The sequence below is a fragment of the Cenococcum geophilum genome, assembly GCF_001692895.1.
Source record: "Cenococcum geophilum 1.58 unplaced genomic scaffold K441scaffold_55, whole genome shotgun sequence".
Lineage (NCBI taxonomy): Eukaryota > Fungi > Ascomycota > Dothideomycetes > Gloniales > Gloniaceae > Cenococcum > Cenococcum geophilum.
This window is the reverse complement of record NW_027137613.1, coordinates 1,012,152-1,024,857: the sequence shown is the minus strand read 5'-3', so window position 1 is coordinate 1,024,857 and position 12,706 is coordinate 1,012,152. Positions and strand designations below refer to the sequence as shown.

Genomic DNA, 12,706 nt, shown 5'->3' with positions numbered 1-12,706 from the left:
CGCTGCTTCTGGCAGCGCCTATAGTATTATGGAGACGTAGAATTGGTCGTAGGCTAAGCGTTGGTGAAAAAAAAGGCGCAACGTAATGTTATGGGACGGGGGCAATGGCTACAAAGCGTATGTATTTGAGGAGTCTATAAAACGTTGCGCGATCAATCGTAAGGGTCGAGGGCGTAAGGAGGTGATATACCTACGCGTAGCTGACGTAAGCTGTACGCGAGGTGTACGCGAGAGCACGGGGCTCTCCTATGGAGGCCCCTACGGTGGGGTTCCGTGACAATATAGAGGGAATAACTATATATATACTAATCTAGTATAAGCCCTCCGCTCTAAAGTCATAAATTATAGGTAGTTAAGGGTATCCTATACAGAAGCCTAGCGCTCTAAGGTAAAAGCTAAATACGTTTACCTTTTTAATTTTCTCTCTTGTGGATATGCTTTTAAAGAAAGGCATACTAAGTATGCTTTCTTTCTATTATAAATAAAGCATTTCCTCCTCTAGTAGTACTATGTTAAGGAGCTCTTTAATAGTATTATAGTCCCTAAATGCCTTTACTATAATAAGTATAGCAAGTATTAGGAGCATTAAGTTATAAATAAGAGGTATTAGTACCAAGCCCTTATATAGAGAGTATTCTAGCCTACTAACTTAAAAATTAGAAACTGCCGCCTAGTTTAATAGGCTTAGTAACCTAATATTTACCTTTTATTTAGTGTTATAGTTATATTTTTAGTATTTTAAATAACTTAAATAGAAAACTCTGCATTTCTATACTTGTTGTAAAATACTATAAATGTTATATCCTATATTAGGATTAAGTTAGTCTATTTACTTACTATACTATATATATATATATATATATGCCTAAGGGGGGGAGAGGTGTTCTTACCTTATAATATAAACCCCGGCTAGAACCCACTTAATAGCTAAACTTAATATACTTACTAACTCGTATAGAAGAACAGACAATAGCTATAAGATCTGCCTAATCGTTTACTTTTATTACTAGCCATTTATATATAACCTAATCTACCCTCTATAACTGCCTTTCTAAATAAATAAAGTGGTTCTTAGTTATAAACCTCCGAGGCCTTTTTATTAAAGGCAATTTTAGCTTATTAGCTAGTAGGCCTTTAATAAACTAAATAAGATTAGATCCTCTAATAAAAAGAAAATAGAAGGGTTGTAAACGGGACATATATTTATAATTAAGTATATTATATTTATAGGTATTATAGGGTAATCACGGCGCTAACCAGCCGTAAAATCTTTCTAGTACTAGCCAATGGTAGTTAAGGCTGCTTTTAGATTATCCTTAACGCCATTAATACCGTATATTATATTCTTAACAAAATCTTTTAGCGACTCTATATTATATAGGGTAGCACTAGGATGTTCTTTAGCGTATCTATTTAGGAAAAAGGTAAAGAGTTAAAGTAGGATAGAATCCAGCCGCTATAGTACATTAATTGTAACTTACTGGTTCCATAACTCTACCTTCCTCTAATAAACTCTCTCTGTCTTTAGCTAGAGATACTTTCAAACTTTAGTGCCGTCTATACCCTCTCTGCTTTACTTAGAACCCTTTACCCTTACTACAGCAAAAAACTAGTGAGGGTCTTTCTTTTTTAATATTTTATAGAGAACATGCAAGGCAAATAAAAGCCAGTGTAAAAAGGAAAGGAAGAAGGAATGTAAAGATGAGCTTGGAGGAATGGACAGGCGGAAAAGCTAAGGAATAGTAGGTAAAAGACGAGGAATAGGATAGAAATTAAGCAGTAGGCAGGTAAAACAGAGCGAACGAACACGGTTGGGAGGAGATCTTATAACAATAAGGTACCTCCTCTTCAACCAAAACCTTTGGGGACACTATATTACAATATGGATGTAGCTTGGGACAGGCGAATGCCCTATTTCAAGAAGGGCCCAGTTTTGGGAACCCCGGGGACCCCGAATGCGGCCCCTTAAGATTGTTGTGTAGAGTTAACAATTTGCATCATAAGGACGTAGTATTTTTAAGGCATGATTGGTTGCTAAGGTGGAAGAGCAGGAATGTGACTGAGGAGCCTGAGCAGGGCCTGAGTAGTGGGTGAGGCGAGGGTGCTTGGCGCCTGAGTAGAGTGGCGATGCTGACTAACCGAGTCGGATTCTGCCAAGGGGAGTTTTGGTCTGTGACTACCGAAATTGCTGTGTGTTGCACAGGGGGGGGGGACACCGGAGGTCGGATACCCTGTATTGTCGACGTGTTTTCCTGCATTTACCCGCAGATGCAAGCTGTCAATGCCCTGCCGTGCAGGACCACCTCCTTCTAGAGAGAACGTCAAAGGCCCGATCAACACCTTTTCGATCACATACGCTCCATATGCCGGTAGATGGCGAAGCGTCAACTTCACCGTGAAGACTACAGCGTCGGATGGGTGTGCGCACTACCCATCGAGCTCGCTGCTGCGCGGTTGATGCTCGATGAAGAGCACCGGCACCTCGGTCAGGACCCCAACGATACCAATCTATATACGCTCGGCCGAATTGGTGAACACAATGTCGTTATCGCGTGTCTGCCGGCAGGCCAAACAGGAACCAACTCAGCCGCGGTGGTCGCGATGCAGATGCGGTCAGCCTTCCCGTTGATTCGATTCGGTCTAATGGTAGGCATTGGCGGCGGAGTACCAAGCGACGAGGCGGACATACGACTTGGGGATGTGGTTGTCAGTCAACCGCATAAGGGACATGGTGGAGTGGTACAATACGACTTTGGGAAGGCCACTCCAAGTGGATTCGAGCGGACTGGCTTCCTTAACATGCCACCAACGATCCTGCTGAACGGGATTGCGAAGATACGATCGAACGAGTTTATAGGAAGTAGTAGCCTCTCGGAATACCTCTCCAAACTTGGTGATGCTCCGGCATTCAAGCGCGACAACGCAGGACCGGATGTCTTATATGAAACGAGCTACAAGCATGCAGGAGGACCGACATGTGGTTCCTGCGGTAAGGAGATGGCGGTAGGTCGACAGCCACGTAGGAATCAGGAGGCCGTGGTCCACTACGGCACGATAGCATCGGGTAGCCAAGTGATGAGGGATGGAGCTACAAGAGATAAGGTTAGCTCGGAGTTCGGCGGCGTACTCTGCTTCGAGATGGAGGCGGCAGGTCTGATGAACAGCTTCCCATGTCTCGTCATCCGTGGCATCTGCGACTACGCAGACTCGCACAAGGACAAGAACTGGCAGCCTTATGCGGCGGGCACGGCGGCAGCGTATACGAAGGAAGTATTGTCAGTTGTTCCTGCTCTTGGGGTGTCGAGGATACCGACCATAGATGAAACGATCAATGGGAGAACAGGTAAGCGTAGTTAGGTCGAAGTTCGGCGACACTCAGGCTATTGATAGTCAAGCTTTGCAGCGCGACTTCCATAGCTTAACAGCTAGTTCACCATCTCGTGAACCCTTGAGTATACAGATTCTAACTAGCTGCAGACTTCAAAGTTCCACATCGGCCCGACTACGCTGGCCACTATTCGAATTCATCCCTCCGCCCCGTAGCAAACTTCGTTCAACGGCCAGCCCTGCACGATCAGATAGCCGAGCAGCTGAAGCAGGAACAAGGTCAATACAACGATCGGATTGCGTGCATAGTCGTTGTTTGGGGACTGGGCGGAGCTGGCAAATCACAGTTAGTTCTTAGCTATGTTCAACAGCACCGACAGCAGTACAATGCAATCTTCTGGGTCGAGGCCGGGCGGAGGGAATCACTCGAGCGGGACTCTCTGCAGATGTACCAGCTATTATTTGATGTGGCAATATCTTCCAAGGAGGACAAGGTGCAGATTGAAGATGCAGTGTTGGCAGTAAAGAACTGGTTTTACGGACGAAAGGGTAGATGGCTTCTTGTTTTCGACGGGGCCGACAGTGTTGATAACGAGAATGACGACTCCTTCGTCGATATACAACATTATATCCCGAACTCGCCGTGCGTAGAAGTCATCATCACCACGCGGAACGCAAGCGCTAAGGGAATAACGTCGCTCGAAGCCGTAGAGGTAGCCGAGATGGAGATTACGGAGGCTACAGCGTTATTTTCCAAAGCCGCAAATCTGAATCCTAAAAAAAAGAACGAAGCAATTGTGGAGGAAATCGTCAATGAGCTTGGCCGTCTTGCGCTCGCCATTAACCTTGCGGGGACGTATATCAGCAATACTCCACGGCTACGGTGGAATCTGCGACAATATCTTGACGAATACCGCGAGCATCGAAAAGAATTACTTAGTCAAAAACCTATTCGGCTAGTCCACCAGTATGGACAGAGCGTTCTGACCACATGGGAGACCACGTTCAGTGCAATCACCCATCGATGTGTTGAGGCGGCAAAGTTCCTAATGCTATTAGCATTCGTCAACTTTGACGACATTTTCACGGATCTCTTCATATCAGCGAATAAGGACCACGATCACGATCAACAGAGAGAGGATGAAACTGCTCTCGCCTGTTACAACTGGGTATTTGAAGGGAAAGAGCTAGATGTATATGCAGTTGAAGAATATTTTGGCATCCTACAATTGTATGCACTTGTTCAGTGGAAAAGGGACCAAATGAGTTACTCGATGCATAAGCTCGTGCACGCTTGGACGTATGATAGACTTGACATGGATGACCTGCAAGGCTATGGGTTAGCATCTTTAGGCCTTTTGCTTAACGCACTGTCCAAGACCAGTAAAGAGCCTAAGCAAAAGCAGCGTCTGGTCCCACACGTCATGGCAAATTTTGCAACAGTTTCTAAGATACATTACTCGGATTCGACGAAGGAAACTGCACTTCTCCTTTTAGATAGAAGTGGCGATTTTCTTACGCATGTAGGAAGGTGGACAGATAGCTATAGCATACGAAACTTCGTATACTCGGAAATGTGTGTGCTACGGGGTGATGATTACCTAGGAACAATCTCGACAATGAGTAGCCTTGCGTCAACACTTCATAATCAAGGCAAACTAGAAGAAGCAGCAGCAATGAGCAAGGAAGTGTTAGAAAAAATGAAACGGATTCTTAGCGAAGAACATCCAAACACTATTTTGGCAATGAATAACTTCGCAAACACGCTCGGCAATCAAGGTAAGCTAGAAGAAGCAGCAGCAATGAAGAGGGAAGTGCTGGAGAAGGGGAGACGGATTCTTGGCGAAGAACATCTAAACACTATCTCGGCAATGAATAACCTCGCAAACACGCTCGGCGATCAAGGTAAGCTAGAAGAAGCAGCAGCAATGAAGAGGGAAGTGCTGGAGAAGAGGAGACGGATTCTTGGTGAAGAACACCTAGACACTATCTCGGCAATGAATAACCTCGCAAACACGCTCGGCGATCAAGGCAAGCTAGAAGAAGCAGCAGCGATGAAGAGGGAAGTGCTGGAGAAGAGGAGACGGATTCTTGGCGAAGAACATCCAGACACTATCTCGGTAATGAGTAACTTCGCGTGTACGCTCGGCGATCAAGGCAAACTGGAAGAAGCAGCAGCAATGAAGAGGGAAGTGCTGGAGAAGAGGAGACGGATTCTTGGCGAAGAACATCCAAACACTATCTCGGCAATGAATAACCTCGCAAACACGCTCGGCGATCAAGGCAAGCTAGATGAAGCAGCAGCGATGCTTAAGGAAACCTACAGTAAGATGGCCCCTCTACTCGGTAATGAGCACCCGAGAAGTAAGGTAATAAGGAAGAACCTAGTTCGAGCCATATTTAACAGATTTCTCAACCTTCTCGTAATGCTGGGCCCGACAAACAGAGAGGAGCTGTATGGGCAGACACTCCACGAATTCGAGCAGGCCTTTGGTCCTGAGCATGCGTCTACACTCCTAATGGCAGCAATAACTGCTCGTGTCTATGAACGCGACGACAAGCTAGACAAAGCAGAGAAGATGTACCAGCGAGCCCTACGAGGTTCTGAGAAAGCTCTGACCCCAGAAGACACATACATTCTTGACCTCATAGGCCAACTATACATTCTCCATGGCCGGTTAAGAGACGCAGAAAACATGTACCAATGCGCTCTACAAGGCTATGAAAAGGCTCTAGGTCTGGAGCATACATTAACGCGGGGTGCTATCTGTAGACTGTTCGATATTTATTTCCGGCATTGCATGGCTCTGCGACGGGAGCAAACTGCACGCCTGCTGCCAAATATGGTCAATTCTAAAGAAGTTGAAGATTTAAGCGACACATTAGCGGGCCTGACCGACCTTTGCGACAGATTCGGCGCAGTTCGGCCTTCTCTCTTCGGCCTTCTTGGCCGCGTGTTAATTTGGGCCAGACGAGAAGACGACGCCGTCGTCGCGTTTATACATCAATTCCGTCTAGCTAAATCCAAGCCAGAGTACGGCGGTACAATGTGCGACGGCTGTAGGAAGCAGCTCAATGCAGGCATGAATCGGTTCGTTTGCAAAGCTTGCATGGACATCGACCTCTGCGATGAATGTCATGAAAATTACGAGATAGATGAGCTACTTCTTCGCGAAGCTCAGGAGAATTGTCAGGCACACCCATTCCTTGCTGTTCCCAGAGAAGAGAAACGAATCTGGGTTCCAGAGCCAGGTCTCCAGATGATATCCAGGACATAGTGGCTTGTAAACATCGGGGCAAATATTTCGAGGCAAGCGGAAAGAGCTGGAGGGCGGTATTTTCAAATGGGTACTTCACTGGTTACAAAAGAAAATATCAGAGTCCGGGAGGCTATCTCCTCCGCGTTGAGCACGCCTGGACCAATAACGCCCAGCTGAACCTCTACACCAGCACTGCCACACCCCACCACTTTAAGCATGCTTAGAGGTATGAGCTGAGCGAAACAGCAATCCCTTTCCTCTGCACCTGATCTCTGCCCAGAGCAGGTGCAGCGTGCGCAACCCACGAGGTGCCAAGCCGCGTGCCCCTGCAGCGAAAAACTCTGCATCCCAAACCGATTCTCCGCCAGCGTGTTTAACATTGCACAAAACAGCGCGGCGATTTCCTTTGGAGATGGCAACCGTGCCTTTCAAATAGGGGTAAGCAACGCGCCGATCAGCGCCGACACCCACCTCCCGCCCGGTAAGGTAGAAAGAGGCTCTATCCTAGCTCGCATGCGCTAACTATACTCCGCGAAGACCGACCCGAAACACCACCCAGCCCCTGTCCCCTTCCGCCGCGACGATGATTTTGTCGACCGCCGAACGCTGCTCGATCAGGTTCACGAAAGGTGTTCGATACCAGCGTCGAGGACGGCGCTCGTTGGCTTAGGCGGGGTTGGGCAGGTTTTCCCGATAGGCATAGACCTCATTCCGAATGCTATATAAGGGAATGTTCGGTTGCAAATTTTGGCTCCAGATCAGATCAATTCTAGAAGCTCCAGATCAACCTGATTCTGAATCTGAGGTGATTGTTCGGTCAAAACCTCTACATTCTTGGGCACAACCAGCTTCACCCCCCTTTGGCAAAATTCTAATTCGCTACACATTCAATTTCGCTTAGTTGCCACCAACTGTATATAGCAATCGTAGCGATCGAACTGAAGCCATGCGGAACTTAGCCCGATCTACGGAGATGCCTTTCAAAAGTCTTTGCCGCCAAGAAATTGACCGCTTTAGATGCTTTTAAGCGTCTGGGTGCCTCTATAGCACCCGCCCTATACTCATTACCTCCTTCAAGCTTAATAACCTTCTAGATATACTTAACAATCCGCTCAATCTAAGCCTAAATCCTCCACTGCTTAAGATCTATCTATACCACCCGCTATTCCTTTCTTATCTGTAAGCTTTGCAGTGCGAAGAATTGAATGAACGACTTGATTGTGAATGTAGCTCTGGAGGCTCTATATATACACGAAGAAGGTAGAAGTAATGGGGTAATAGATAGCTGAAATGGGAACGGTAATCTGCCACCAATATTAATCTGCAACCAATATATTGGGTGGCGTTGACGCCGTCTTGGAGCCTTCCAAGCGGTGATCTTGTGTCTCAGCGCAGTGTCGGTAGTCGGTTACACACCCCCCCAGATTTAACGGTGTAGTTAAAGCTGTAGAACATAAAATGAGGGCAGAAGCTATACCAAAATAGGAAATTTAGATACAATTTGAGAGTAGCAAAGGGTAGGGTAATTAAAATGGCATATTGCGAATATCGCGGATATTGCGGACATTGTAAATGGAGTTAATTAATCTAATGTTAAATATCCACCAAATTTAATTGCTTTATCTATGCCTCATGCTTTTAACGGGGTAAGATCTTAGTAAGGCCGTCGGCAGGTATCTTGTCTATAGGGACCCATTAAACGTCAATCTTTTTGTCTTAGACTTCCTGTCTCAGCCAGTGCTGATAGACGTCGATATATCGAAGCTTGGTGTCAAGCTTTGGTGTATCCTATCTTAGGAGTCGTACGGTCTGCATATTGTCGCAGAGCACGGTAAAATCGCGTTCTAAATTAAAGCCAATTGCCTTAAAGAATCGTTGCCACCAGATAATTTTAACGGCAGTAGTAGATAGGGAGAGAAGCTTTGCTTTAGTAGTTAAGCGAGTAATAGATTGCTGTAGGGTTGCTTTCTAATCGATTAGTCCTCCAAATAGGATAAATAGATATCCTTAAGAGCTCCGTCTAGTTTCTATATAATCCGTAAATGCTGCGTCAGATACTCCGTAAAAGGTGACGTCTTCTCCTTTAGGGTTTCTAAAGTAGACGTAGGCTCTAAATACTTCGCTAGAGTATTTAATAGCTGTAGATTTTGTTCCTAGACAGTAAATAATAGCTTAGTTTGCTGCGTTAAGGTGTTGTTAATTTAGATTAGTAAAGAATTCGGCCAGCTTAGAATGCGTCTTAGTAATATTAGGTCTTCTAAGTACGGCAAGGTGTGTAAGTGACCCTACTTATTACTGGTAGGCTAGGGTTCTTTAAGGGTTCGTCTACTAGTCGGATGGAATCAGTTCTTTAGCAGGAAGTAGTAACTTAGGAAATCTTTCTAGTGGTTAAATATTAAATTAATTGGCTATCTTTTTAATATAGGAGTCTTAGTAAAGCCAGAGCTTCCTACTTACTTAATTTTGACTAATTTAAATACCTAGGAACTATTATAGGTCTCCTAGTGCACGGATCTTATATTAGTGCAGCAATTTTACTTTAAATTCTTTAAGTCTTAAAAGGTCCTTTTTAGTAAATAGGACGGCAATATTATCTATATAGAAGAAGATAATAAGTCGTCTATTAGTAAATAGGCAGTTAGTGCCTAGTACTAGTTCTAATCCAAATTTAGCCAGTATATTAGTAAGCTCTTTATACTAAAGTAGTAGTAAGATTTTCAATCTATATAGCGCTATAAGTAGCTTTAAAATATATCCGTTTTTGTAACCGACTACCGAGGCTCGCATCACGTCGTGACTCACCACCTCGTATGTCTTACTACCTATGTCTCACTACCTGTTTCCATTACCTATTGCCGACTGTAAGCGCTGTCTACCGAGGCAATTGTGCATCATCGTTATTATCTTCTTGCCACTATTTCATGTATATATACCTCTTGATTTCCATAGATTTACAATTAAGTTGCTCGTTTAATTCCCACACACTGCAAAGCTTACAGTTTTGATTAAAACCTTCTAGGTAGTAGTAGTAAATTGGTTTACTAAGCTTGGCGTTTATAAATACGTTTATAGCGTTATACTATTAAATTTCCAGGTCAAATACGGCTGCTATAGCCATAAGAGCACAGAATATTCGAGCAGCTAGGGTTACTGCATAGGTCTCTTCTTTAGTAATCTACAGGTCTCCGCGGACGTATAGTCTAGCTTTAAGCTTTTAAAGGTAACCGTTGCTATTAAGCTTATATTTAAAGACCTATTTTAGTAAAAGGATCTACTCGTTGCCTACTTCTGTTTTTGGTATAGTTTTAAATGTCCCTTAGCATTTTAGGTTATTGTATTCTTTTTCTATAGCCTTTTAAAAGCTAATAGTTAAAGGATACTTTCTTAATTCTTTAAGATTCTTTAGTTTAGAAGGAAGATTATCACGATATAGAGATAAGGATCTAGTTCGGTCAATGTCCTTTACTAGTCCTATAGCAAATCCAGCGTAGTAACTAAATAGGGTAGATAGATTGGCTAGTGCTGCTACACACGCTTAACGTCGAATTTATTTTAATCCTTCTAGTAGGATAAAGTTGGCAGAAGGTTTAGCTAAGACTTTATTAGCTTATAGAGCTATATTAGTTACTCTATTAGATAGTTCTAGAGAGCTTAGCTAAGTAGGAATTATTTTAATTATATTTAGGATATCGTCTTAAAGTCCTTATAGTAAGGTGTTCGATTTTAGTAAATCTAGAGATACCGTTCTACTAAGTATTGGTAACTGTTTAGTATCCTTTATATAAGGCTCTGCCGCATCGTTTAATTTAGGTGTAGTCGTTTATTCTATATTTAAGGTAGGTCTATATAGGATAGATTTATCCTTAGACTTATCTTCGTAGAGAGGTTCTAGTAGACTAATTATCTAGATAGTATCCTCTAATGCTTCTCTTAGCAGGTAGTTAATGTCTTAACCCTTAGGGTTATAGAACGAGGTCTCGTCAAATATAACGTCTCTAGTTTAAATAACCTTGCGGAGACTCGGAATCTAAATTTAATAAATATTAGTTAAATTATAGCCGACTAGGTGTCTAATTAATGCATAAAGAGCTAGCTTATCTCCCCTTTTAATTTGTTTGTCTAGTATATAGGTCTTATAACCGTATATATATATATAGGTAAGTAATAGCGGCTTACCGTAGGCGATCTCGTACGGAGTTTTCCACCCTAGTTGCTTATTTGGGGTTTAATTAAGTACGTAGCTAGCAGCAAGGAAAGCTTCTAGTCCTAGAAGTAGGGGTAAAGATACTTCTAGCTATATAGCCCTTAATCGTTCCATAAGGGTTCATTCAGATCATTTAGCTTCGCCATTTTGTTCTTCTGTATACGGGGCTCGGCATTTAAAAGTAATGCCTTTGTCTGCGCACTATATATATAAAGTATCTCCTATTTATCCAAAAGCTTGTTTATTATTGCTCTAAAAGAAGATTACGTCTTAATAAAATCATATTTTAATTAAATAGTGGGTCTTATAGATAGTAGGTAGGACAGTAGCTTTATCCTTATTCTTAGCGGTAAATACAAAGTTAAATTTAGAATACGTGCAATAGAAGTGCATCGCGTATCTATTACCGTTATACCCTAGTTCTCTAAGGGTAATGATATTAAATACTACCTACTCGAATAGTTAAGTGGCTAAAAATTTATGTTCTTATCTTTAAGAGATCTGCTATATGTGCTTTAATATTAAGTAGACTTTATATTTAATTTTGAGCGGTGCTCGTTTATTAATTAGCTCTTTAAGCTCTGTGCCATTAACGTGCTTAAGAAGCTACTTAATAGCGTTATGTCCTATATAGCCAAGTATTTTATACCATTTTATAGCTATAGCTCTAACTAGTTTACGGGCCATTCTACTTAGTTAATATCTTCTTATTAAGAAGGTCGATTAAGTTATTAAATCTAGGGTAGGCTCTCTATGAATTAGTACCTAGTGGCCCCCTAGTCGTTTCGCATAGTATACTATTTCGCTAGTTGCTAGATAGTATAGCAAGTTTCGTCCTAAGTCAAAATGGATATCATTATTAGTAGCTCTTAATAGTGCTATAATATTTATAAATATAGTAGGTACTAATACTATATAGGATAGCTTTATTTTTAAGCTCCTAGTAGGTGTATTAATAGTAATCGTTACTATTCTATAAGCTTGTATCTTTTCAAAATTTCCACTAGTAATTAGGTAGTCGTCTTCTATAGCTAGGTAGAAGAAGGTAAAGTCTTCTTAGTTATTGCAGACGTGGGTATCTATACTAGGGTTAAGTATCTAGGTGTTCTAGAGTTCGAATAAAGTTTAACCAGTACTAAATATAGCAGCATAGCTAGTCGGGGTTTTAGAAGGTAGGGTTTTGGAATTAAAATCAATTATAGATTCTATATTCTTCTTTACTTCCTATTCTCTTTTTAAGATAAGGTTAATAATGCGTTTAATCCAAGGCATAGATAAAATTACTTCTTCTACTTTCTTTTAGATGTCTAGGTTTGGTTTTTATCCTTAAGGGCGCTTCTGCTTAACGATATAGTAGCAGCTGCTAAATTAATGTTTAAAGCCGTATATGCATTCCTTATTCCATTTTAAATCTAAATTAGAATTGCTATTAGAATCTAAATTAGAATTAGAATTGCCTAGGGTTGTAAAAGTAGAGTTATTGGCAGGGGTAGCAGAGGATGCTGCTTGCTATATATGGTAGTACTCCTTAAATTCCTTAATTAGATCGATAATAGATAGGGTAGCTTTATCCTTCCATTCTTTCCTAATAAGGTCTACTTCTAGTGCTCCTATAAAACTAGAAGAGATAGATTTAATGGCTTAAACAAAGTCATAATATAGCCTAAATCCTTATATATCTAGTAGCTTTAATTACTCCGCAAGCTTATAGATATTCCGCTAGTTATTTAATCATTTATTAATGCTCTGCTTTTTATTATAGACTTTTAAAGCCGTATATTAATTAAGGACGTCTCGTTTTTAACCTAAGGTAGTAGGGGCTAGTGCAGTCTTAAGTGCTTAAAGCCGTTTGTATACTGTGTTAAGGTCATTAATAAGTAAAAGGTAGGCTACTAATATAGTGCAAACGATATAG

General features: G+C 42.1%; 2 protein-coding genes across 2 annotated transcripts; both read left to right on the top strand.

Annotated features, from left to right (window-relative positions):
* Positions 1–2,373: 2,373 nt before the first annotated feature.
* On the top strand, positions 2,374–3,357 carry K441DRAFT_619383 (purine and uridine phosphorylase; the record flags this gene model as incomplete). The annotated part of the gene is made up of 1 exon (XM_067645873.1): positions 2,374–3,357. One exon carries the CDS (start codon positions 2,374–2,376, stop codon positions 3,355–3,357), a length of 984 nt encoding a protein of 327 aa, XP_067499117.1.
* A 158-nt stretch (positions 3,358–3,515) lies between these two features.
* Positions 3,516–6,104, top strand: K441DRAFT_526338 (TPR-like protein; the record flags this gene model as incomplete). The annotated part of the gene is made up of 2 exons (XM_067642161.1): positions 3,516–4,183; positions 4,307–6,104. Coding segments are annotated over 2 exons (2,466 nt in total), but the record flags the coding sequence as incomplete, so codon positions are not given.
* Positions 6,105–12,706: the final 6,602 nt, after the last annotated feature.